Source organism: Aspergillus melleus (genome assembly GCF_016097325.1).
Source record: "Aspergillus melleus strain CBS 546.65 chromosome Unknown contig7, whole genome shotgun sequence".
Lineage (NCBI taxonomy): Eukaryota > Fungi > Ascomycota > Eurotiomycetes > Eurotiales > Aspergillaceae > Aspergillus > Aspergillus melleus.
This window is the reverse complement of record NW_025763376.1, coordinates 1,074,175-1,100,032: the sequence shown is the minus strand read 5'-3', so window position 1 is coordinate 1,100,032 and position 25,858 is coordinate 1,074,175. Positions and strand designations below refer to the sequence as shown.

Below are 25,858 nucleotides of genomic sequence, written 5' to 3'. Positions count from 1 at the left end.
TTGTCATTTTTCGCCTCTTTCTCTCTCTGTTACAAAATATAGAAAAAAGAGAAGAAGAAAAGGGAAATAAGCCCTCCGCACTCAAGACTTATTCATCCGGGCGGAGCCTCATCCTCCCCCCCCCCTTTCCACTTTTTTGGCATTCGGCCCTACCAGGCACTTTTTGACTCGAGATCGCATTTCTTCTTCTCTTCTACCCTTTGCCTTACTGCTTGCTCCACTTGATTTCTTCTTATTAACCAACCGAGCACATAACCACCGTGTCTACCAGTTCAGACTGCTATCGTGCTTATTCTTCCTTCCCTCCCCCCACCTTCCTTCCCCTTCAACTTAATCTCCGCCGTCCCCATATCGCTGGCGCCTACATACGTCATGTCGGAGAATTGATGCCTAGGAAAGTGTCAATCAATGTCGTTTCTTAGATGAACCGGTTGGCTCTCTTTGATTTCGCGACTCTGTATTATTTCTCATTTTATGCGCCCCGGTTTCCCTAGACATGTGTGCACGGTGTCTTCTACCATAATTTGAATGTGTTTGACTGTCTTATCTCCTCGTCCACAATTTCTCCGCTCCGGTCTTGGTCAACTGCATTCGTTTTGAATCGGGATCTTCCTTCCCTCTTAGTGGGAGCAAAATAAAAAGAGAAACGCCGCGCCGACCTAGATCTCCATCTTCCAGCGGGAAAAGACCTCGCCGTCTGGCTCCTCGCAACCATGTCGACCTTATCTCCTCAATTTATCCGAGATGATTCTCCCGCTAATATGATGCTACATGACGCGAATCTATCTGATCCTTATCTGTCCGCCACTTTGGACCCGGAGGAAGCCTCCTTCAAGTCCTCGGCCATTAGATTCACTCCGACAAATGGCGATGAACACGTCTCGTCCCCAATGGAGCTCCATGGGAATGGTGACTACGACCAGGAGCACCACCATCCCGCCTCTTATTCCGATTTCCTGAGCCCTGTGGATGATTTCTCTAGTGATCTGAGCGCGCACACGTCTCCGAGCGCTGCCTATCTTCCCGTTGGCTTCAATGCGGATCTGCCACCCAACTCCCATGGCTGGCAGCAAGATATGCACCCGGCCGTCCGGGACACCAGCGAGTTGACCTCCCCGCTGGGGACCAGGCATCCATCCCAGCTACTGACCCCCAATCTCACGAACAACCCCACTCCCTCTCCCGACATGTCGACTACGAAAAAGTCAAATCACTTTGGCGCCGGATCCAATCCTCCCCAGTCGCTCTGGTTGAATACCACTTCGGCAATGGACAGTCTGAGCGTCCACGACGCCCCCGATTCGGCTCGAGCGCGGAGTCCTATAGTGAAGGTAGAAAGCTATTCCCGAGGGGACTCGCCTGTTCGGGATACTTTCTTTGCGCGGCGACGACCTAGCCAGTCGTCCACGCATTTGTCCCCGAACGACGGACGCAGCGATTCGGATGATGAAGATATGGAGGGCAATCACAGCTACAACTTTGCCCCTTCCGTTTCACGGACATACGATGGGTCATGGGTACCTAATGCAACTACCGGCCAGGCCGGTGTCGACCCTATCTCGAGAGACGACACGTACGTCCCGAGTCCCAATCAGATGGACTTGAAGCGCCAGCTGGACGAAAAGAACGCCGACATTCGCTCCTGGTCGGCCTCTGTAAGCGTTGCTAATAGTGAGGCGGGAGACGACGCTCCCACACATCGCGGCCGTCGAGGCCCAACAGGCACCAGGCGTCGAGCCAAAAGTGCCGGCGATCCCTCGTCCCAACAGGACTACTTCAATCTGAAATCAGTGACTCTTCCAGGCCCAGGAATTCTCATCCATGAGATCAGCGATGATGAGGACAGCGAATACGAATCAATGATCGAGGGAAGCGGCTCTGACTCCCCCGCGGTGCCTGTGGACGAGGCGAAATGGGTTGAAGAGGATGCAGAGAGCCCCTCAATCCTCGAGCAGCAGCTGTCCCAGGATGAAGAGCCGTCCCCTCATCAATTTTTAGGAGCCCCTCCATGGCGGGACGCCTCGCACGATTCCACCCCTCGAAACATTCGCTTACAACCCCAGAGCTCCACTGCAGCGATCGTGGAGTTTCAACGACGGGCTCGGGATATTGACACGGCCTCGCGATCGGCGACTTGGGGCACGCGGCCCTTGAGCGAGGCTGAGGTCAACAGTATCGTAGGCGCCGGAGGCTCCTTTGAAAACCTGTCTATCGATGGTGAGAACAAGAAACATCAGCGACGAAGTAGCCTTCGCAAGCTTTTGCAACGCAAGCCATCCAATACACTCAAACGGCATCTGTCGGACCTCTCACTCGCGCTCCCCAGCCCCGACCGCGCCAGTAAAGGCGATGAGCACAAAAGCCCTCAGAGAAAGGACAGTTTCCCACACCGGAAACTAAGCCTCGGCCGTTCTCGGTCGCCCAGCCTCAGCACCGGAGGTGCCGTCATCGCTATAGCGGGCCAGATGGCTGCTATCGGGGGCAAGGACTCTATGCGGGTGGCATCTCCCAGCTCGACACATAATCCCTGGTCCTCTCTGAAAGCTCGGGGAAGAAGCAGGAGTGAAATTCCTAGAGCATCGGCCCCTGGACTGATTGATTTAATGACGAGCCATGGCGGCCCGCCGGTCGCTAATATTGCATACTCGCCCCAGCCCGGCAGCCGCGGTGTATCGCAGTCCCGACCGGCACAGGAACCGGCGGACGATGACGATGAGGACGATGACGCGGCGGATGAGAAGGCGCTGGTGATGGAGTTCCCTGTGCAAGCGCGTCTACCGGTGCCCACGCTGGATGGGTTTAGAACCCAGATCACGCAACTGAATCCTCGGCTTCCGTCGGCATTGATCGAGCGTTTTGCCAACGAGCAGCTTCGTCGATACAAGAAGTTGGTAGACAGCAAACTCAGTCACAGCCGTGCCATTCAACAGAACAGATGCGCCGCAGGTAAATACTGCTTCGCCCAGGGTGGCGAGGCTACCCTCTTGGCCCCACGCACAAGTCCTCAGGATCCGGACGCGGCGCACACCCAATTCCAAATTCCCGGGCATGGTGAGGCCGACGAGGACCCCCAGACCCTTGGGGAAGGGGCCGTCACTGCAGCCCAGTTCCCGTCTGGCGTGCCATTGCCCCCGGTTAAGCGCCTGCCGGCCGAATTCGAGTGTCCAGTGTGCTTCCAGGTGAAAAAGTTTCAGAAACCCTCGGATTGGACGAAACACGTCCACGAGGATGTGCAGCCGTTCACCTGCACATTTCCCCATTGTACGGATCCTAAATCTTTCAAGAGGAAGGCTGACTGGGTCCGACACGAGAGCGAACGGCATCGGAAACTTGAGTGGTGGACCTGCACCGTCCCTGATTGTCACCACACGTGTTATCGAAAAGACAATTTTGTGCAGCATCTGGTGCGGGAGCATAAGATGCCTGAGCCTAAGATCAAGAAGACCAAGACCAAGGGGAAGGGGGGCGCCGACGCCCAGGACGAACAAAACCGCGAGCGGGAGATTGAACAGCTCTGGGACCTGGTGGAGCGATGCCGCCATGACACCCCGAAGTCGCCCAAGGAGGAGCCGTGTCGGTTCTGCGGCAACATTTGCAGCAGCTGGAAAAAGCTAACGGTGCATCTGGCCAAGCACATGGAGCAGATTGCGATGCCTGTCTTGGGGCTCGTCAACGAACGCGATCTCTCGTCTAACCCTGGCCTGATCATAGGGGGCAAGACCGATCTGCCTAGCACCAGCTTTGCTCCCAATCTCAGCGGGACCGAGGCCGACGTTTCGATGACTCTTACACAGCCACATTTCTCTGCTGGGGCAGAGAACGGGGGGCTGGCGGTTCCTTTCCACCCTACCTACGTCCCCAACTTGACAAATGGGTTCCTCTCCGCTGAACCGGAACCGATGGACGCGTACGAGGATGTGCCAACATATGGGGCGCCGTCGGTGGAACTGGCGCCAGGGGGGCCGTTGGACCAGTCGCGATTCGTGTCCACGCATCAGAATTCAGTGACATATCCTCCTCCGTTCAACGCGGGGCCGCGACCGCGGGCCCATTCCAACCTGAGTGTCTTGCCCGAATCATACCAAGTCTCCACATCTCCCACGGAGACGCACCCGACCTATAACCTCCAACAGGGGCCGCCGTACATGTCATCTGCAGCGGCAAATGGCTATCCTAGCCAAGGCCCCTTGGTTCAGAACATGGTCTTTGAACCTTGTGGGGGATATCCCACCCAGCTTTGACCTTCCCGCGGTTAATCTAGGGTTCTTTCTTGTACATGATACCCGAAGCACGGACTATGATCAAACTTCTTAACGGCCTGTTTGAGTTTTCTTCATGTATCAGCCACATTTGATGGCGGACATGTTTCAGAATTTTTTTTTTATTTTATTATTAGTAACCTTTTGTTTCTCATTTGTCTTTCTTCTTGTGTGGGGGCCCTGTCTCTTGCCCCCTTTTCTATATCAATTGATGTCATGTTTGATCTGTGCACCTCTACCATATACCCATGAATCATACCTCTCTGTTATGTGGCCCGCAATTTGGCATCCTTTCAATATTTTGCACATCTTTTGGGGATTTTGTCCGTAGAGATATTTTCTCGGTGTTCATGAGAGTGGGTCCTATCCCTTGATATGTATGCAAATTCCAGCTGTGCGCTTCTCTATCCCAAATCCGCAATACCGAGAGAGATTTCCAGCATCCAGCCCTCCCGCAATGGATAGATTGGGATGTGATTGGCAGATGGGGAAGATGCAGGCGACTAGTCGTAGACGGCGCACCTGTCAGGTTGGGACCAGGGGGGGGGGGGGACGCAAAAGAAAAATGAGACATCACATCGGCCGGATGCGCGAGTCCTGTCTTCCGGTTCCAGACTCGGTGGGACGTTCCGTAGATTGATCGATTGATTGATCCTATTCCCATTCTTAGGAGACTGACAGAAGGGCTGGTGAACTCGGTGATGGCCATTGCTCCACGATCGACGCCCGGGATTGAGCCAAGATGACTGAGTTCCCATCATATTGGCATGCAGGCGGCAATAATAACAATAATGAAGAATAACAGGCTGAGCGGAGTGCTCGTACCCTTACAGGCACAGCCACGGGTCGTACGTAAGTTGATTCGAGGAAAGGCATGACTTTCTCTGGGCCTGCAGGTCGCCAATCACATGGTCTCGCGCGCGGCCTCGACACCTTACGTCCGCCTGCGTCTTTTGCTCTCTTGATTCTTCCCTTCTCCGGGCTTCTTGTCGGATTCTTCCGCCATTTGGCGCTGACGAATGATTCCCTTGGCACCTCTCTCCTAATCGGGTGGACTCCTCCATTCCTCTCGCGCCTTCTCTCCCTCCCTCTCTTTTAAACTATCGCATGGAATCCCGAAAGGGAGGGAAGGGAAGAGAGGAGCAGGGCTGCGGTTCTGCAGCCAACCCACGTCGTCGACCTGCGGGTGCCAGCCGACGAGCAAATGACGCTGCTCGGTGGCTGCTGGGGAGAGAGACTAAGTGAGAATGTGTTGTGAGTGTGTGCGAGCCTGAGAAGTGTGTGAGAGAGACGGATGACCGACTGACAGCTTTGTTCTCTCTCATACTCTCTCTCTCTCTCTCTCTCTCTCTCAACTCTGACGTGGGACATACACCGTACTGGGTCGATGATTTTCAAGTTACATAATTATCGATGGATCGCTTCCTGACTCCGAGCGAGCTCTACCCGGAGACTATTCATTCATCATACCGGAACACGTTATCCCGTGGGGTTGAGCAACAATCAAGCTACAAAGGAGGGTGAGCACCGGTCGATCATTATTTATCTTTCCGTACTCCGTGTCCGTTCGCTGTCTCTCTTGTCTCGCCTTTTCTTGATTTCCCTATTCTATCGATCTATGTATGCCCCTTTTACCGGTTCTCGTTTCTCTTGGCCCATTCATGAAACTATCCCCGGAGCTGCGGAGCTGACGATCATGAGCTAAAATATATTATTGTTTCTTTTTATTTCCCTCTTCTACTTTTTTCTTCTCATTCCCCCCACTCTTCGACGGTCGGTGGCTTGATATGACCTTGTTTTCTCGTGTCTTGACCCTTCATCGCCGGCTGACGTACGGAGTGCCGAAGGGTCAAATTTAGAGGGAATTGGAAGATAAATAGGGAGAAAAAACACGCGAAGGGGAAAGAAGCAAAAAAATAAAAGAAGAAAAAAAACAAGTCAGGTACACAAACAAACAGACCGGGGACTAATGGCTTGTGGTAACATCTAATCCCTGCGACGTTCAGCCGCGTACAAGTCCAGCTCTTCCCCCCCCCCCCCCCCAAACCGAGTATATCAACAGCCTTATATCCTCTGTCACGCTACACTCCACTTCACTTCGTCCATCTACTACGGATACCTTCCGATTGATTGCACTGCATCATCTACTGTCCGTGGACTGTTTCTAATTCTCTATTTCCATCCTCGTCGTCCTTCTCTTCTATCTTTCTATTGCCACTCCCTCCCGTTAGTCTCGTCTTCTTTGTCCCCCTCGTACATCCGCTTTATCTGTTCCGCAACGATACCTAGTAATGAGTGTATGTCCTCCAATGTCTTGGCAATATGCCATCTCGAGAGCATCGAAAATGCTAACTACCTCGGCTCCTCCATCAAGGACCCGGCTTCCAATCATTATTGGGAAAGCTCTGGCGACGTCCTGCAGGGGATCATGGGCACTCGCGTTATCTCGACGTCCTCCCACTCAGACCCTTCATCGGACGGGCTGGCAGCGCCGTCCGACCTTGCTCTGGGTGACCCGACTTCTTTCCTTGGAATGCAGTTCAGCTCGGATCCGGACATCTTTCCTCACGACCATGCGTCTATCCTGAATCCGTGGCCTTCCCATCACAATCTGCCATCGTCGCCTTCGTCTCATCGGTTCGATTATCTCCAGTATCGCCATGCACGACTGGTGAATAATCAGGATGCCTGGAGCCCACTCCAGGTGACGGCAATGTCCGTCAACCCGATCCAATTTGACCTTCGGCATTTTGGGGAGACGACGCAGATGGGCGGGTTTGATCGCAGGCACTCCACCGGCCAGCAAAGCACGCCTTCTGAAAATGACAGTCAATACACGGGCATCCGCCCATCTGACTCCGGGTACGGTACGCACAGTTGTGCCTCGCGCTCGGTAACAACGTCATCCCAAGCCTTCGAGCCAGCCTACAGCCCGTCTCTTGCACCCCATGAGCTTGAATCGGAGGACAGGTTACCTAATTGGGACCTCAACGTCCAACGCTACGGCGAACAAGGATGTGAGGTCCCGGAGAGAATCGAAACGCAGCCTTTTATCTGCTCTGATATAATCGGATGTGATTATTCAGGTTGCCCATGGACTGGCAAGTGTCCTTCCGACAAAAGGTGCGCTACCTGCTCTTCTTTCCCCTCTCGTCTGCCCTGAGACGCAAAGCGACTAGGCTAATCTCTCGCTGCAGGAAACACGAAGCGAGGCATCGGAAACTGTTCAAGTGCGATGAGCCACATTGCCCCCGAAAAGAGGGGTTCGGGACGATCAATGACCTTGCACGTCACAAGAAATGCGTTCACAAACAGGATCCGGAACGCGGTCCCAAAATGCTGTTCATGTGCTTTGGGCACAACTGTCCGCGCAAAGACAAGAGATGGCCCCGGCTAGATAACTTCCGCCAGCACCTGACTAGGATGCATCATGATGAGGACATCGATGATTTGCTGAAAAGGTGCGTTGTGTTCTAGCCTCGTCTCCGTCTGATTTCGGGGCCGTCCAGAAATTAATTGTGTCCTATGCAGGTCGCATGAGTGGTATGAGACGTACATCAAGCCGCAAGAAATGACAACTTCCATTGCCGAACATCTACCAGAGGTCAAATATGCCATGGAGACCAACCAAGACCCCAAGCTGGAGTGTCCGACGGAGCCCACTCTAGACAGCTTTAGCATGGTTCCGAACGAACAGGTCTCGCGTTCATTCGGAAATTTGATCCTGGATTCTACCTATGACACCGTTGCTGCACCCAACCCCGAACGCTTTCATGCCTCGCGGCAGTCTATGTCTGACGCTTCCGAGTCCATCGATTTATCCGCTCCAACAACAGCCAAGACGGAATCTTCGTCTCAATATAGGAAATCATCACTGTCTGCCAGTCGAGGAAATACCCGAAACGACAAGATGGACGACATGATAACTGAGGCGGCTGGAAACATGATAAATGCCATGACTAAGATCATGAATAGTAATCAACGAAGGCGAAGCCAACAGGCGGACGTTGCAAGTGAAATTGGTGATCAGCACGAGCTATCCGACCGAAAGCGCGAGGTATTACAGAAGATACTATCGACCGCTTTGGATCAGCTATCTAGCCATGGCGATCAGGCCAACGCCCATGCGGCGCCAGTCGACAACACAAACGAGAAGAAATGGATCCAGTGTGAGTTCTGCTCGAAACGCACGCGCTTGCGATGCGAAATGAAGTAAGGAACTTCGTTCCCCACTGGCAGAGGAGATTTCTGACCTGCCACCCTCAAGAAAACATAAGAAGCGGCATGAACGACCGTATGGTTGCACCTTTCACAAGTGCAACAAGACTTTTGGCAGCAAAGCTGACTGGAAGCGTCACGAGAACTCGCAACATTATCTTCGGCAGAGTTGGCGTTGCACCTTGCATGATGTCACGCAAGGGGGGTTGCAATGCGCTCGCTTGTTCTATCGGCAAGAGATATACATTCAACACTTGAAAGGGCACCATCACGCGGGCGACGATGACGTGCGGGCAGCAATCCATAAGAACTGCATCGGCCAGAGCGATCAGTCGCAGCTCAACGGCCAATCGCAGTTCTGGTGTGGTTTCTGCCGAAATATTGTTCCCCTCATGGACCAAGGTCTTGCGGCTTGGAACGAACGTTTCAACCACATCGATAGCGAGCATTTTAAGAAAGGGCAACGAATTGGGGATTGGCTTCTCCCCTCCGGACATGCCACTAAAGAAGGGATGCGCGAGGAGGAGAAGAGGAAAGCCGTAGCGGACGCAATCGAGGCTGACGGCGAGCTCGCCGTAGGCGACAATAGCGACGGCAGTTCCGGAAGCGACTACTATCATTCCGACAGCGATGGCTTGCAAGACGAAGTTGAAGTGACCGGCCACGACAATAGTCGGGGACTACCTTTTCAGCCATTCCAGGATTGTCTTCCGGACAGGTCTTCCGCCGCGCTGTACCGATCAACAGGGCCGGCAAACTTGCGAAAGCGAAAGCTTCCCATTCCCCAGCCCACACCGGGTTTCTGTCACGGTCGCAAGGATCGGAGTTTGAGTATAGAGAAAAGGTCTAAAACCTAGGCCTCGCCATCCAATCTGGAGACCACGAGATGTGTAGCTGAATAACGTGATAATACGAAGTCGGTTAATCCTCTATCCATTGCGTTCATTACATGCACCCGCTTATCATTTGCGCCGACCATGTAGAACTGGTATCTTCGGAGCCCGTAGCAGATAGTGGCATCGATTTGCAAATTCTCGGGCTGAATTTATGGTATATAGCCCTTCTGGATTACAGTGGCCACCAAATAATCACAGGTTAAGGCAGCTCCAAGGAAGCAAGAAGGAAGCAAAAAAGGAGATATCTTTTGAATGAATAAACAACAACGGAGTTGGGTATATATATACAATACAATCAAGGAGAACTTGCTAGAGATTCTGCCGAGTGCATAAAAGCCGCCTTTGTTACTTTTTCGAGCTGGTCAGTTCCCTGGCCTTCTTTTCCAGTTCCGCAACCTCTTCTATCATCGGTTAGTTCAGCTTTGTCAACAAGTGGGTTCATGCGGGGGGGCAAGTGAGTTACATACGGTTCTTTTCGACTTTGGATTCGTCCATTTCAAGCTTTAGCCACGTCCAGTAGATGACCTGGTACGTGAAGATAGCTCCCAGGAAGACCTTGGAGAAGGGGCCCACGAAGAGCTTGTATCGTGACAGCTGGAATTGGATTTGTTAGCGGATATTTAAGAACGGAATATTGAATCGTTTCAGATGCATGTATATAGAGTTGTACATATACGATGTTAATTCCCATGTTCGCCCGTGGCAGGTAGCCAAAGCCGATGCTTGCACCATTGGGGCCAGACCGAGCAAAAAGAAGACCATACGTACCCCTTCTTTGAACGAGCTGGGTTCGTTGGAAGCATTCAATCGGGTGCGAGACGTGGTAAAGGACCTGCGAGTGGCAGGGAATGCAACGGTGAAGAACCGAGAAGTGGCAGCCCGTGATAACATGATTGAGGTATGGGAGATTGGGGGGGATGAGGAAGGAATAGAAGAGCAAAGATCCACTAGAATAATGGATATAGAAACAAGGGAACACGCAAGATCTAGAATCCGGCAGCGATGGAAGTAGGTAAGATAGTTTGTCCGGATGTTGGTTAAACTCTGGATTTCGGACCGGACGGGCGCCGCTTTAACGCCAACTGCCCGACCGGGAACGAACACGGTAGGGCGCGCTGAGTCAGCCGGCACATGATATCAAGGCCTGAGGTCGAACCGGCGGGGAGGAGCCAAAAGGCGATAAGCTTCGAGAAGCTGGGGCAGAGCTCCATGTTCCTGTCCATCTTTCTTTCCTCCTTCTCGTCGCTCACAGACACCCCTGGCTCGTGGGCCGAACGACGCCGAAATTCCGTCAAATTGGTGTCAAAAGACGCGCCGGGGTCTATCTTGGCTGTGGATCTTACAAATGAGAGAATTACACCGGGTTTTACGGGATGTCGCGGGGGAGGGTTTGAGGGCCTAAAGACGTCGTTAAACGGCCAGCAAAGAGGAGTTTTGTCTGGCCCGTCCAGAAGGGCAGAATTGGCCGAAATGACGCGGGATGGTGGCACGTGCACCCTGGCTGTGGCCGCCCGCCCTGGCCGCGCTAGGCCCCTTGGAGCACTAGCGGTGGCTTGTGGGCCGCGCGAGCCTGAGGTTTGCTGTGGCTGACGGGCGACCCGGCAAAAGGCGCGAGTCTTTCCGCCCTTCGATCTTGTCCCATCGTCTAGCATCGTTGTTGCGAGCTTTCTCTCTGTGTCCCCCGCCTCGCTGCCTCTACCGTGGGTTATCGTGTGATTCGTCAATTCTTCCTGAATCGCTGTATGCGACGCGTTCCTGGGTCTCGGTTGTGAGATTTCTTGCTTGTTGTTCTGCCCCCGGGGCCCTGCGCTTTTGCGCTTCGCCGTTGCCCCCCATCCACTCACTCCCACCTCACGGTCATCGGCTGATCGGAACTTTCCTCCAAATTGTTGTTGCGCACCTTTCAAGTGCATCTGGAACTTCATTGTCATTCTTTTCTTATGAAGATAGCTGTCCGTCATTGTTAATTTGTTTGCTGACTGGGAGGTACCTGTTTGGGTCTCCGTCCGCGAACCAAGCTATTGCCAGCGATCTGATTCACTGATTCCATTGTCCTACCCACACCACTGTCAGTAAGCTCTTGATTAACCGGCTTCATTATTCACTCCTGATGTTTTCGGAGGATCTGATTCATCCTCATCCCATTGCTGTGGTTTGACTGAAAGTGACGTCCCGCCTGCTGATACCACAGAAAGCAGGAAGAATCATCTAACCCGACTCATCTTTCCGTGACACGATGGCCCGTTTCAAGCGCTCCATTGAGGAGCTGGCCAACAAATCCGATTCCGACGACGATGATTACAGCGATCACCCCGTCCGCTCGTCTCGACGCTCGGCATCGAAATCGAAATCGAAAAAGAAGTCGAAGCCCGCAAAGAAAAAGGCTCGCCGCGGCTCAGACGACGATATCATCTCGGACGAAGATATGCTGAGCGACGCAGATGAGCTCTCTTTCCAGGAGTCCGACGATGATGAGGAGGATCTGAACGCCCAAAGGAATGCAAGAGGCCTAGTCGCGCGAAGGGCCGCCACAAATCGACCAGTCTACAACGAGGAAGAGTCCAGCAGCGTGGAAAATGAAGACGATGATGACATAGAACCCGCTTCCCCGCCCAAGAAACGCAGGAGCACAGTAGTGAGGCTGAAAGTTGGCGATGCTCTTAAGAGACAGCCGCCTGTGGACAACGGGAATCGGCGGATGACGCGGCGTACTCGTGGCGCGTCGGAAGACATCTACGCTCTTACGAACTCTGGACGACATATGGAGATGGTTGAGCGAGGTACTCGCAGCCCGGAAGCCGAGGCGGTACGGCGACCTCGTCGTGGCTCCCATGCCCACAAACAGCCCCCGGTGGTGGAGGAGGAAGAGGAAGAGAGCCAAACGAAGCAAGAGGAGTATATTGACGAGACGACGATGGAAGTGCGAGGCTCCCAGCTTGAGATCATGGAGAGCGACGTCCAAGTTAGTTTCGAGGACAGTGTTCCCGCAGAGCAGGGAGCGCCTGGCGCAGACGTCGGTTTTGTGCCCGAATCCGAAAACGGGGATGCTAAAGCCGGTGAGAATAACGACGAGGACGAGGATGAGGACGACGAAGGACCAGTGACACGACGAAGAAACAGGCCCAGTCGAAGTCAACATGTCGAGGAGGCCGAACAACCGGAGGAAGACGACGCCGAAAGCCAGCAGCCTCGTCGTTCGAGCCGCAAGAAACCGAAAAGCTCTCAGCGCAAGCGACAGAACGAAGATGAAAGTGATTTTGAACCCGAAGAGGAAGAATCCAACGACGAAGATGAGATATCCCAGTCGGGCAAATCGCAGCCTTCTCCACGCAAAGCTAGTCAGGCTCGCGATGAAGAGGAGGAGGACAGCGTCGTCAGCCGACGGCCGGGCCTGCGCAAAAGACCGTCTCGATCCCGTGGACAATCTGAGGCAGGGGCCGATATCGCGGAGGAACTCGCCGAAGAGCTTGAGGATCTCAGAGGCGGCCGGCCACGGAGGAGACTGCAGACAGATATCGTCTATGAAAAACCTCGTCGGAGCAGAAAAGATGTCGACTATCGCATTATTCGTCCCGACCTTGTCTTGCCCATCGAGGAGGCCGAGAATGAAGTCAATGAATCTCCTTCGCGCCGTGGCCGGGGAGGCGGCGGCGGCGGGGGCTGGCAACGCACCCTGTTCCCTACGTATGGACCTTTCGGCGGCGGCGGCCCGTCTGCCATCCTTGCCCCCCCTGGCGCCCCGGCCGCCACGGGAGGCGTTGACAGTGACAGTAGCGATGACGAAGTCATGCAACATCCGAAGAGTGCCGGCGGATTAGCGTCTGGTGCTGCCTTGGTCAATACTCAAACTCACTCCGCCGACGCCGCGCAAGGTCCTTCAGGGACGCCTGCGAATCTTGGCAAGGTTAAGGATAAACAGACACTTGCCGATGCGGATCCATTGGGGGTCGACGTGACCGTCAATTTCGATAGCGTCGGAGGTCTTCAGGGTCACATTGATCAACTCAAGGAAATGGTTTCCCTGCCGTTGTTGTATCCGGAGATCTTCCAGCGTTTCCACATTACGCCTCCCCGAGGAGTCCTCTTTCATGGGCCCCCTGGAACGGGTAAAACCCTCTTAGCAAGGGCTTTGGCGAATAGTGTCAGTTCCGAAGGCCGGAAGGTCACCTTCTATATGAGGAAGGGCGCAGATGCCCTGAGTAAGTGGGTGGGTGAGGCCGAGAGGCAGCTCCGGTTGCTGTTCGACGAGGCGCGCAAAACGCAGCCTAGTATTATCTTCTTTGATGAAATCGATGGTGAGTAGACTGGGTGTCCCACGCAGGACAATGAAACCAAACATTGCTGACTCTCAAATCAGGCCTGGCACCCGTGAGATCGAGCAAACAGGAGCAGATACATGCTTCTATCGTTTCGACTCTTCTTGCCCTTATGGACGGCATGGATGGTCGCGGTCAAGTGATTGTCATTGGAGCAACGAACCGCCCCGATTCCATCGACCCTGCCCTCCGGCGTCCTGGTCGATTTGACCGAGAGTTCTACTTTCCCTTGCCAAATGCTGAAGGCCGTCGTTCCATCTTAGACATCCACACGAAAGGCTGGGATCCCCCTCTTCCTAATGACATTAAGAACGAGCTGGCGGAGATCACCAAGGGATATGGAGGTGCCGATCTTCGTGCTCTCTGCACAGAGGCTGCCCTTAACGCAGTCCAAAGGCGGTACCCCCAGATCTACAAATCTGATAAGAAGCTTGTAATTGATCCAAAGAACATTGATGTTACTCCGAAAGACTTCATGATAGCCATCAAGAAGATGGTTCCGTCGTCGGAACGGTCCACTTCATCTGGTGCCTCGCCGCTACCTAAGGAAGTTGAGCCTTTGTTACGTGATCCTCTCGGTGATCTCAGGAACCAAGTGTCCGAAATCCTTCCCCAGAGAAAGAGACTAACTGCCTTGGAAGAGGCACAATTTGAGCAACCCGAGGACTCTGGAAGCTTCCGACACGAGCAGATGCAGCAAGATTTCGATCGTTCGCGAGTCTTCCGGCCTAGAATGTTGCTCCGCGGACCCCTAGGCATGGGCCAGCAGTACTTGGCTGCCGCTCTTTTGCATTACTTCGAGGGGCTGCATGTCCAATCGTTCGACCTCCCCACCCTCCTCAGCGACTCAACTCGGAGCCCCGAAGCAGCTGTTATACAGCTCTTCGCAGAAGTGAAACGACACAGACCGAGTGTGATTTACATCCCAAATCTCCAGACTTGGTCAGATACCGTGGGACCGGCGGTTACTTCTACGTTCCTTGGATTGTTACGATCGATTCCCCCTACCGATCCCGTTCTGCTATTGGGAGTTCAAGAGTCGAGCGGCGAAGATATAGACACCGGTTTAGTGAGGAACTTGTTTGGGTTTTCGAAGCGAAACTTCTTTGAGCTGAAAGCGCCTGGGCACGCTGCAAGACTAGAATTTTTCAGCAAGGTAATAGAGTACATCAAGACTTCGCCGGTGCATTTCCCCGACCCAGAAAACCGCAAACCGAGGGAACTCGAAACATTGGAAGTTGCGCCGCCGCCGCCGCCAAATGCAGACGCTGCGCCCTCTAAAGAACAGCTCAAATCCCAGAAGAAGAAGGACCATCAGACACTTAATCTCTTGAAGATTCGCATCCAGCCCATCATGGACCAAATCAAGAAATACAAGCGGTTCAGGACCGGTGTGATCGATGAATCCCAAATCCGATACCTGTGGGAGGAAGATGACCCGAATATTGTCACGAGTGACTTGCCAATTGAACAACGAAAGGCTACGTTTCGACCGTTTGAGAAGGCTCACGACAAGCATGGAGTCCTAGGGCTGCGGGAGACGGTTTCGGGCAAATTCTTCTACAATATGGATATTGTCACTATCGAGAAACGTCTCTCCAATGGCTATTACAAGCGACCCAAAGACTTTTTGGCAGATATCAAACGAATGACCAAGGATTCCCGGCAACTAGGCGACCAGGAGAGGCTCCTAAGAGCGAATGAACTCCTGTCTAACGTTGAAGTCGATGTCGCCACCATTGAGCAAGCGGAGCCCCAGCTGATGATGGAGTGTGAAAATGTCTATCTTCGAGAATTAGAGCGCGAGAAGGTGGCGATGCAAAAGGCCAAGCAGGCTGAAGAGGAGGAGGATGCATTCATCGGCCGCCAGGCCACCAACCACAACGTTCCGCATGGCAATACAGAGTCCGGTCCCTCGACTGGACCTGTGGTGCTAGGTGAATCTTTCCCAGTTATTGCGCCTAGCGGGCAAGCTAGGCCGGTCACCCCGACACGGCGCTCTAACTTAAGTTACATGACCAACGGGTATCATGGGGGCGGAGGGTCGGACCTGAATGACCTAAGTACCCATGCACTGACGAGCAATGAGTCTCACCTGTCTCGACCGGATGGAGACGGGGACGTTTACATGACCAATTCCGAAGACCACTCGGGCGAGAGAGAAACACAGACTAGCTCGTTTGGCCCATCGGCTCAGCCAAAGCCGCCGTATTCACACACGGCACCATCGCAGCAAGTGCGACGGGAATCAGGCCTGTCGAGCCTGTCGCAAAAGGGCCCAATGACGCCGATGGCTCCCGGATCGCAGCCGCACGATTATACCAACGAAGCTTCCACCACCCAGACCACGTCCGACAAGAAGTCGTCGGAGCAGTCGTCCGTCCTCCAAAACTACACGCAAAGTCCTGTGGCGGGCCACGGGATGCGGCATGAATTCCCCGATCTGACCCAGTACCCGGACCGTGTATCGCAAGAAGAGCATCTCCCAGACACGCAACAGGGTGACAATAGCAGCCAGCCATCACCTCGTGGAAACCCGGACTCCGAACATCAAGGGCCCAATGCGAATTCGCCCCCACCGAAATCGCAGCCCCCGGTGCCTCTTTTCGACGCCTCTGCAAAGCATCCGACCCATGTATCCACCGATCTTCAAAATATCCTGAACAATGAAGATCTCTCGCCGAAGTTGATTTTGGATCAAGATTATGTCGAAGAGCTGCATGGTCAACTCACCCAACGGAGTAGTGGCTGCTCAGTGGAACAGTTGGAGCAGATCAACACCAGCCTCATGGATTACCTATGGAGCATGCGTGGGGAGTGGAACCGTAGCAGGGTCGCGGCCGGCATCCAGGAAACGTTCAACGAGGTACTGGAAGACATGCAGGCAATGCAAGATATCGGGCCCATCAGTCAAAAGACGAAGGACCAATTCGATCAGTTCGGGCTCTAGACATATGATGCTGAGGAAATATGCACGCATCCTCTACTCTTCATTCCCTTCCTTCTTTTTTTTTTTTTTTTTTTTTTTTTCTTTTTCCCCTTCTGTCTCTTTGATTCATGTGATTTGTGGTCTGGGCTTTGAATTTTGAGATGCGACAATGGTTTAAAGCGGCCAATGCGACCCATATGAGGTAGATGACGGGCGACATTGGAGGTTTCGTATTTCTTCCTCATCCTCTTCTTCTTTCTTTCCCCTTTTCTCTCTACAGTTCTTATCATTACCCCTTCATAGCTATCACTTTCTCCCTTTATACCTGTTTGAATAGTTCGTTCATCAACCCGCCGAGGGCACCTTTGTCTTTTGTTTTGTCGATTGGCTGATATTGTGCGGAAACTTTAGGGATGGCAGGCGGTGTTTTTTTTTTTTCCCTTCAAATCATCTCATTGTATTATCATACCCATATCCTTTTCCTGACACTGTAGATTAAGGCTCGTAGATTAAGGCTCGTATACTTCATGACCGGAGGGACCGGCTGACCGCCCATGTGACGAGGCCAAGACACCAGGCTGGCCTTTCCCGAAGGAGCTTTTGTCCAACGTCGACTTGGCCCCGACTTCTTTCAGTGCCCTCTCTCCCTCTCCCTTCAGGCACCCGACACTTTTCCTTCGCTTTTGCCTGCTAACGTGCCTGTCTACGAGTCCGTCGACGTCGGGATCCGTTCGCTTTACTCTCGCGCTTTTCTCCGATCCGCCGCGAACTCTTGACCCAATAAAAACACATGACCCTCTAGGTCCCCGCTCAACCAATACCCCAACTCTCGTGTCCACTCCAACTGCTTCTCAACATCTCCTTCTAAACCAATCTTACATCTTGAGGACGAAATGGTCAACTGGCTAAATCTCGCCGTGCCATTCGCCTACCTCGGCGTCTTAATTGGCTCTTTGGCGACCTTCTCCTCGTTATACCGCAAGCGCAAAGCCCGTATGTGAAGCGCGCTCCTGATCATCCTGCTGGAACTGCAAAGTTTTGTTACAGGTACTAATGTCTCGTCATCTTCTAGAGAAGGCTTTCTCCCTAGAACCATGGTTCCCGCCCCACCTTCAACGAGACATCTATTTCTCCCTGCTTCATCTTGATCCGCCCGCCACGGGTTCCAAGGAGAAGAAAGCTCCCGCAGTGCCGGAGACGGTCCTCAAGGCCGCTCTCCTGAGACGTGCAACCGAGGATATCAAGCGAGTGCTGGCCCTGCGGAGTCAGAAACAGGCATTGGCCATGCTGCTTCAACGCGGCAGTGTTGGCGATGATCTGTGGCAGCGATTCCAACGGGCTGAGAAGGAAATGGAGGACGAGGTTCGCGACGTGGTTTCTGAGGTAGGCCTTCTTCACCCCCCGCTCTCCCGCGTGTGAATTCCGCGCCACGAGCGCAAGACCACAATACTGACTGGATTGGGGATGTCTTCCAGGCCAACGCTTACCAGCCTGGTTGGGGCCAAGTGATCTTCCAATCCGCCAACGAGATGATGAACAACGCCATTTACCGCCAGCGAGTTGAGGCCCAACAATCCAAGATGGAGGAGGAACGCCAGTGGTGGGACCGGAAGAAGGCCACCATTCAGGAAGGATTCATGAAGGAATTGGATGCCGAAGGCGCCTCGCGACCCTCTGAACCGGCGCCGGTAACTCCGACTACCACGAGCAGCTCGACCCCTGCGACGAAGACGCCCGAGTCCTCTGCGGCGCCGTCGTCCGTGACCGGCAGTGATGATGATGCGGTGTTGGTTGAAGCAGATGAGCAAAACGGGACCCCGGGGACTCCTGGGACTCCTGGGACTCCTGGCAAAAAGAAGAAGAAGGGCAAGAAATAAGTGTTTTCGTTGATTCCTTGATGGCTTTTCTTTCTTTTCTTTCTGTTTACCTCATGCATGATAAGGGAGCTTTCTGTCGATGTCTTATTAGTTCTTTTCTCTTTCAATATGACCCTGGAAGGTTGGATTGTTTTTGTCTTCTGTTATCCTTGAAGTTTGGGTCTATTTTCTCTAACCCTCAGATAAACTGTAGCTTTACGTTTGACCATCCCGTCCAGCTGTATTCGACTTGACAATATGGTTGGAGCTACGGTTGTTCGTTGGAACTTAGAAGTGGAAATTAATTATAGGCCATCATACGCCCTGCGATCAAAAAACTAATCCCAAGAGTGGAAAAAACCCCTTCACTATATAGTACACAAAAAGCCATTCTTTTGCCCGATATATGTACACAAACGCAGCAGCGCCGCCATGATATAAACGCCCTTCTATATATGCTGTATGGGTTCGGAAGCCATTTTGTAGTGAGAATCTTGTTCAAACAAAGAGGAAAGAAAAAACGCCGTGCTGTATGTATGTACCCTTCCAATGTAAGAGTTCGCCTCTCCGAGGGCTTTTAAGATAGAAGGTCATCGTCTGCCAGCGACGTATTGAATTCGACGCCCGTGACACCCATTTCCGTCGCGGCCGCGGCGATGTCACGTTCGACTCGGCTGGGATCGCCGGTCGACCGGGTCATGACGACGCGGAGCAGCTCGACCATGATTTCAAGCTGGTACTGTTCCCGTTCCGGCGGTTCGAGGGTGTCGAGACTCAGACCGCGGGCCTGGAGGGCAGCGAGTTTGCGTTCGCTCAGGATCTCCACGAGTCGATTGACATGGGCGATGTTCTCTTTGCTCTTGGGGGTCGAGGAGAGACGGCGGAGGCGTCGCTTGGGCGTGTCGGCCGGGACGCCGGCCATCCGGGCAACCTGTAGGACGATCAGGCGGGCGGTGGTGTCGTCGGGCGCGATGCCGAAGATGGCGCGCATCGAGGAAAGCGCCACCAGGGTGCCGGCGGGGTCCTTGGAGAGGCAGAGGCAGCGCACGATTTGGTCGTAGAGTTCCTTGGAGAATTCGTCGCGCGCGATGGCCTGGCCGCGGCTGGACATCTGGATATACCATTGCATCATTTCGGCATAGAGACCGCGAGCGGACGGGAAGCCCGAAACAAATGCTGTGCGGCCTCGGTCGTATTGCAGTTTCCCGCAGTCCCAGAGACAGGCATACGTTTCGAGATCTGGCTGGATCGAAGCGGACATGGACTTGAATTTGACCCACAGAGCTCGAATGTCCTGTTTCCGTAACTCGGCGTACAGGAGGTGGTTCATGAAATAAGAGTTTGGCCGAATCTGAGCATCGGTGAGGCACTTGACCAAATGTTCGGTCATGTCTACGTCGCTTCGTCGGGTGTAGTGGAGGAGAAGGATCGAGAAGGTCTCAATATTTGCGGAGGGCATCGGTCGCTGCATGAATTTGGGAATCCGTGCAACGTCGACCTCTTCGTTTACCTCGACCTGGGGGGAATTGCTGGACGATTTTGCACGCGCCCAAACTGTGTCGACTCGCCGTTGGACCATGGCCCAGCCGAGCCGTTCGGCTTTCTCGCGAGAGACAGGGTTCGATTCACGAAGCCAGGCAGCGATCAAGCCGTTGAGATGCTTCGGGTCAGGATTGACTCCTCGCTCGTACATCAATTCAATCACCATGGCCGCTGAATCGACCTCGCCCATTCCAATTAGCTTCTTCATCCAGCTGGCATAGAAGAATCGGTTCTGGAAGCGGCGAGGCAAGACTGTCAGCGTAGCAAGCGATACTTTGTTCACATCCCCTTCCGAGACGCTGGATGCTTGAAGGTTGCCCACCAGACCGAGGGCTTTCTTGTAGAGAGAAGTCGAGTCGTTTGCTGGATCTTGACCGGTAACCATCATGTCCTTGAACACGGCAATGGCGAGGTTGAGTCGGTTTGTTTTTAGTAGACCGATGCTGATGCGATCGTAGTCCTCCATTGTCATAGGCGGGTGCTCCAAGAAAGCCTTGAGTTGCAGATATAGCGACCATGCCTTGACTTCCGCCTCCTTACCAGTTTGCCTTGCCCAGGCCAAAATCACCGGTATTAAGATTCGAGCATCACGCGATGTATCATTGGCAAGAAATGCCAGTGCGATGTCCTGGGCACGTTGAGGGTCGCCCTCTGCCGAGAAGATCTGTACTCCGAGTTTCCAATATGCTTCCAGATCCTCTTTCTTCTGGGAAAGACTGCTCTGGTGTGCCTCCCACTGGTCTAGTGCCAAGTTTGTCTTGCCGGTTCCCTGTAACGACTCGATGTACGCAAGAGTATACGGGGTTGAGAGAGATTTTCCGACAGACATGATATCCTCTGCAAGTGTTTGGATATGGGCTGCTCGAGAAGGCCCTGCCGGGGTTGCAGTAGTTGCGGAGGTCCACAGTAAATCCAAGCCTTCTTCAGGTATTAATTGCAAAAAGTTGGGGACGACCTGTTTGCAACGGCGATACCAATTCCACAGTTCTTGTGCAAGTCGTTCACTAGATATGCCTCCCGCGGACCGTCTTAAGGACTGGTTGAATTTGTCGATATATGCTTCCTGGTCGGAGTCCTCCAACACGACCTCATACGGCTGTCTGGCGATCGTGTTTTGCGCATCATCGTCTTCGTCCTGTGCCTGCCAATTCTCTTCTTCCCTGGCCATACCCTCAAATTCTTGCCGTAACACATCGTCTAGTTTCTCATCGAAGACCTGATCCAGGCTGAAAGCTTCACCCTTGCCATGCTCCTCGTCGTATTTTCGCAAAGCATCGAGTGCAATCTCCCGGTCCTTTTCAGGTAGCCCCTGGATGAACGGGCTATTGGGACCGTAAGGGCCTTCCTTTAATATCTCTAATTCGGCATCCAATTTCGACAATTCCTCCTGCATGTCTCTTCTCTCAGCGCGGTCCTCGGCTTCCGGGTCGACCCTTTTTCTCGTTTTGCTCCCGCGCGTCACCTGTTCGTAAAAGCGAATCTTGTCATCGGGGCCGCCATAGTTGGAAGAGCGTGGCGCTGCGGCGGAGAATGCACGCGGCCGCAAAGATGGAATCGACGGGCTTCTGCGGGCCACATGCTGATACCACCGAGCTCCCTGTACAGCCTGGCGGAGCATGAAGAGCGGGTGTTTAGTTCATCGGACGAAACGAAGTCTGGGAAAAGGGAGGCGGCGCGTTGTGAACGAGTGGCGGGAACGAGAGAAATGGAAATGATGGAAATGATGAAAGATCAACGCTGGAGAAGCTCCGCGGCGGAAATTCCCCATTTCGACCCGATGCGGTTTAGCGCCGACACGAGCTGCGGGTTTCCCTTCAATTCAATCATTCATGCGCTCAATTGTTCCCCTTCCCTTCCCTTCTCCCTCATTTCTCTTCTTTTCGGTTCAATCGCTTCCTCTCGTCCATGGATCCGCTAGAGGATACGATAGCTGCGTCAAAAGATGGCGCCAACTCCCAGGTGAGTTATCTCTCCAATCCAATGACATTCCTGTTGATCCATCTCTAACACCCTCCAGGGCGTGTATATCTATCGTCCTACAGATTCGTCCAAAGCGCACGGAGAACGGCCCGCGAAACGACGTAAGGTATTATCGTCAGAGCAGGAACCGGAGCGGAATGCGCGCATCTTCGCCCCGCTGCTGAACGGAGACGAAAAGCCGGAATCGATCGACTTGAGATATAAAGCATTCCAGCAGTTATGGGGGGCTCAGGAAGCCAAGATCCAGGTCAGCACGCACAACCCCTACTTGCCGTAACTCACGATTGAAATGGGACTTGGCTAATGGGAGTACAGAGGGTTCTGGACGAGGTCGACTCGGAGGTCCTGGAGAATGTTGCATCCTTCGTCAGGTCGACATCGCCCGAGACGTAAGTAATATACAAATACAATCGCTCTTATTTTGCCCGGTCTGACTCCGAACAGGTATGATGGATGCATTCCCTCTGCACTGGTGACCGTGGGATCCAACGTTTCGTCCCTTGGCCGACTTTTGGCGCGACTCAATGACCAACTGATTTCGTCAAACGAGGGAGGAGTAGTCATGCTCGATTCCGGGGATGCGCCTAACCTCAAGGCGACGCTGAAAAATACTATCCGAGCCGCAATCGCGAACACCGAGGGAAATGACAGATACCAGTCGTTCCTGAATGATCGAGATGTATGGCTTTCTCCCTCGACCGATAGAAATGCGACAAGGAACTAACGACGATGCAGGGACCCCGATTGCTTGGATATGATCTCGACCTACTTGGAGACTATGTACAAAAGAAGGCCGTCAAGAAATTAGTTATTGCCTTCCGAGATAGCGAAGCCTTCGATCCGAATATTCTCACAGACCTCTTGTCTTTGCTAAGGTGAGTTGGTTGCACCGGACAATGTTGAGATTAGAGACTGATTTTTCAGCTCTTGGCTTGACCGAATCCCTTTCACCCTGTTGTTCGGAATCTCAACTTCCGTTGAGCTCTTTGAAGGGCGACTTCCGCGATCGACTGTCGCCTTGCTGAGAGGGAAATATTTTGAGATACACGAGGCAAGCAACTGTGTTGATCGTATCTATGAGCGAATACAGGCGGAGGAAGATGGTCAACTTTGGATAGGCCGCAGTATCACAAACATTCTGTTGGAAAAGTCAAGTGACTTCTTCCAGACGCCGGAAGCTTTTAGCCGAACCGTCAAAGTACTTTTTCGCTTTCCTTGGTACCCCTGAAGCTCGTCGCTAACAGCGAACAGTATGCCTATATGTCGCATTTCTTCGCGAACCCCCTGGCGGTGCTTCTTGCGGACGATCGAGACGAAAGCAAGTTGCAGCAGCGTCATCTGTGTGAGGCAATCAGAAACACTTCGTCCTTCCGAACGTGAGGATCTTTCCACAGATCGATGGCAACCATTTCGCTAACCCCCGTTTAGATATTGCGAGGATCTTACCGATCAGGGCCACCTGAAACAGGTGCGCAACCTGTTAGAGGACGACAAGATCCTCTTTCAGGAAAGTCTGCGGCAACTTGGATCTGGACAGCAGAGAATGCGCGATATGTTCCAAGCCGTCAAGGTGATTCACTCTTGTCTAAAGGAATTCAACCTTGTCAAGCGGACAGGCATATCAGACCTATCAATCCAGGCACTTTCAGGAGAGTTGTTCGATTCGCAGTTGGTAGGAGACATCCTCCGGACCATCAAAACTCTAGATTCCGCCCGACTCAAGGCGCTTTTCACGGTTCTCTCCCAATGTCTCATGCAACATCCAGAGTTCGTAAAAATTGAGAAAGACCTGGATGACTTGCTCGAGAATCATCAAAGCCCCGAGCCACTTCGGAGTGAGTATGACAGCCACCACTCCGTCATGGCAACAACAGTTGTTCAACAGCGGATAAAGCTCAGCAAGGGCAAATCAAAGCTGTCCGAACAGGAAATTGAATATACGAAGATTATCGACCGCTTCCTCAATCTATCAGAGGGATATTTCCAGGCAAATCTCTTCCGGCCGCAGGACCTGTTCCTGCATGAGGTCTTCCTGGTTGATATGAAAAACCCACTGAAGGAAACCTTTGCCCCGCGGCCGCGCTTTGCCATTGAGCGCGCCTTATCAAATCCCTTCGATTACTTGATATCGACTTCGGAGACGGCTGAGACGAAGGTCTCGGCCAAGCAGCCTGCCACTGCGATCTTATATCAGCTGTACCTCGAGTCTGGGTCCCTTGTGAACATGCACGACCTTTGGCATGCATTCCATGCAGTATTCGAGAGCGATCAGGGGGACCGCTGCGACGAGCGCATGATTATGACCCTGTTCTATCGGGCCCTATCAGAGCTCAAGGCGCTGGGCACGATCAAATCTAGTCGCAAGAAGGTCGATCATGCCGCGAAGACCTCATGGATCGGTCTTTGATCGGCTGCATCTTTCGTATCACATATAGAATAATTATGTTGTATCTTAATATTGTAGAGAAGGGTATCATATATGCATAATGAACACATCGTCACACAGACGCCACGATTTCCGTCGTTATTTCTCCCCCCAAACTCCCAAAGGTTATGGCGATCAAGTTCCACGTAGGAATATAACAATTACCAAAGATCACATCAGCCTTTTAATCATTCCGACACGGGTAACTGGATGATGTCGTCATTACCAAGCGGCCGCTCACCGTCGCTTAGTACCATGGCTTCCCTTCGGCGCCGCCTGACAGCCTGTTCCTCGGCGGTGCGTTCGCGCAGCCGCCGCCCCGGAATGTGCCTTGAGCCGGCCGTGTCCTCCCCATCAACCATCCACACGTCACTGTCTTCGTCGTCTGGATCATTCTCTTCTATCAAGCTTCCCATCAAGCCATATTTCCGTAGCTGCTTGATTGCCTCCGGGTGAGAGGACAGGGTGCCGAATATGGAGCTCATTATCGAATCATCCGACCACCACGTCTTCATCAGGATCACGACGTCCTGCCGCCGTGACGGCTCCGCAAGAGCACATGGGAACGGGTACTTATCGAGCCAGCGACTAATTACACCGGCCTCCAATGCGGCTGGAATGTTTTCCTGGAGGACATAATTGAGCGTGCTGAGGGCTTTCTTTTCTCCAAGCGGTCTCGTTTTCGGGAAGATGGGTGATACGGTGGTCGATGTCTCTTCGACATGCTCCTCTAAGAAATTGCAGAGACAATCGACGAGTGCGGTGCAGGTTGTGAGGTCCTGTAGTCGTGTACATACGGAGGTTCGAGCTACTGAAAATCTAGCTAGTTAGGATGTGGCGGTTCTTCAGGATGCGCAGGACTGGGCTAGGGAACCTTACGTGCTCGATTCGAGACTAGAAAGTGCATGGCACTGAGCGCCTTGTTCCGCCGATCCTTGTTCTTGCTTGCCAGGTCCTCTAGAAGCAGATCTCGGGTTTCACCCTTGGTAGAGCGTTCGGCGATGATGCGCAAAGCCCTAGAGAATGTCAGTTGGTTTCGTCGGAGGGGGGAGCTTTGATGTCGTCATACGCCGCGCGGAGGTCATGATTGGTGCTCTCGGATAGTTTCAACAAGGTGTCTAATTTGAGGGCTGGAGTCAGGTCAGCTTTAGAAGTCAGTAAGGTCCAAGTGAAGCCGACTAACCATCTTCTGTACCCTCGCTGATCATCCTATCCTCCTTCTCGACATGCTTGATCTCCGTCAAATCACGGACCCGGCGGAGGTCCGTGGCGATTCCGCGCACGGCGAAGAAGAGAGTAACACCTGTTGGGTCAGTGTCACGCTTTGAAAATATAATATTCGAACAGAACAAAGCGAGACATACCTAGACACAACCATAGTAGCCGATCGTTTAGATGCGAGGCCATGGCGAAGACGGCATGGGAATACTTGGATGT

General features: G+C 53.0%; 9 protein-coding genes across 9 annotated transcripts; 6 read left to right on the top strand and 3 right to left on the bottom strand.

The window, feature by feature from the left end:
• Nucleotides 1-713: 713 nt before the first annotated feature.
• On the top strand, nt 714-4,241 carry LDX57_011280 (putative C2H2 finger domain protein; the record flags this gene model as incomplete). Its single annotated transcript, XM_046093026.1, has 1 exon — nt 714-4,241. One exon carries the CDS (start codon nt 714-716, stop codon nt 4,239-4,241), a length of 3,528 nt encoding a protein of 1,175 aa, XP_045949004.1.
• A 2,309-nt stretch (nt 4,242-6,550) lies between these two features.
• Nucleotides 6,551-9,334, top strand: LDX57_011279 (putative C2H2 finger domain protein; the record flags this gene model as incomplete). The annotated part of the gene is made up of 5 exons (XM_046093025.1): nt 6,551-6,556; nt 6,634-7,382; nt 7,457-7,720; nt 7,791-8,471; nt 8,527-9,334. The coding sequence occupies 5 exons, from the start codon at nt 6,551-6,553 to the stop codon at nt 9,332-9,334; spliced, it is 2,508 nt and encodes an 835-aa protein (XP_045949003.1).
• Nucleotides 9,335-9,718: 384 nt separating this feature from the next.
• LDX57_011278 (uncharacterized protein) lies at nt 9,719-10,264 on the bottom strand (the record flags this gene model as incomplete). The annotated part of the gene is made up of 3 exons (XM_046093024.1): nt 9,719-9,774; nt 9,841-9,967; nt 10,142-10,264. 3 exons carry the CDS (start codon nt 10,262-10,264, stop codon nt 9,719-9,721), a joined length of 306 nt encoding a protein of 101 aa, XP_045949002.1.
• Nucleotides 10,265-11,609: 1,345 nt separating this feature from the next.
• On the top strand, nt 11,610-16,639 carry YTA7 (chromatin segregase YTA7; the record flags this gene model as incomplete). Its single annotated transcript, XM_046093023.1, has 2 exons — nt 11,610-13,668; nt 13,731-16,639. 2 exons carry the CDS (start codon nt 11,610-11,612, stop codon nt 16,637-16,639), a joined length of 4,968 nt encoding a protein of 1,655 aa, XP_045949001.1.
• Nucleotides 16,640-17,511: 872 nt separating this feature from the next.
• sec66 (Sec63 complex subunit SEC66) lies at nt 17,512-18,495 on the top strand (the record flags this gene model as incomplete). The annotated part of the gene is made up of 3 exons (XM_046093022.1): nt 17,512-17,611; nt 17,691-18,001; nt 18,094-18,495. 3 exons carry the CDS (start codon nt 17,512-17,514, stop codon nt 18,493-18,495), a joined length of 813 nt encoding a protein of 270 aa, XP_045949000.1.
• Nucleotides 18,496-19,051: 556 nt separating this feature from the next.
• On the bottom strand, nt 19,052-21,634 carry LDX57_011275 (pentatricopeptide repeat protein; the record flags this gene model as incomplete). Its single annotated transcript, XM_046093021.1, has 1 exon — nt 19,052-21,634. One exon carries the CDS (start codon nt 21,632-21,634, stop codon nt 19,052-19,054), a length of 2,583 nt encoding a protein of 860 aa, XP_045948999.1.
• Nucleotides 21,635-21,921: 287 nt separating this feature from the next.
• On the top strand, nt 21,922-22,273 carry ORC3_2 (Origin recognition complex subunit 3; the record flags this gene model as incomplete). The annotated part of the gene is made up of 2 exons (XM_046093020.1): nt 21,922-21,975; nt 22,034-22,273. The coding sequence occupies 2 exons, from the start codon at nt 21,922-21,924 to the stop codon at nt 22,271-22,273; spliced, it is 294 nt and encodes a 97-aa protein (XP_045948998.1).
• Nucleotides 22,274-23,256: 983 nt separating this feature from the next.
• Nucleotides 23,257-24,403, top strand: ORC3_1 (putative origin recognition complex subunit 3; the record flags this gene model as incomplete). The annotated part of the gene is made up of 2 exons (XM_046093019.1): nt 23,257-23,372; nt 23,425-24,403. 2 exons carry the CDS (start codon nt 23,257-23,259, stop codon nt 24,401-24,403), a joined length of 1,095 nt encoding a protein of 364 aa, XP_045948997.1.
• Nucleotides 24,404-24,609: 206 nt separating this feature from the next.
• LDX57_011272 (uncharacterized protein) lies at nt 24,610-25,828 on the bottom strand (the record flags this gene model as incomplete). Its single annotated transcript, XM_046093018.1, has 5 exons — nt 24,610-25,232; nt 25,301-25,437; nt 25,491-25,551; nt 25,605-25,724; nt 25,786-25,828. 5 exons carry the CDS (start codon nt 25,826-25,828, stop codon nt 24,610-24,612), a joined length of 984 nt encoding a protein of 327 aa, XP_045948996.1.
• Nucleotides 25,829-25,858: the final 30 nt, after the last annotated feature.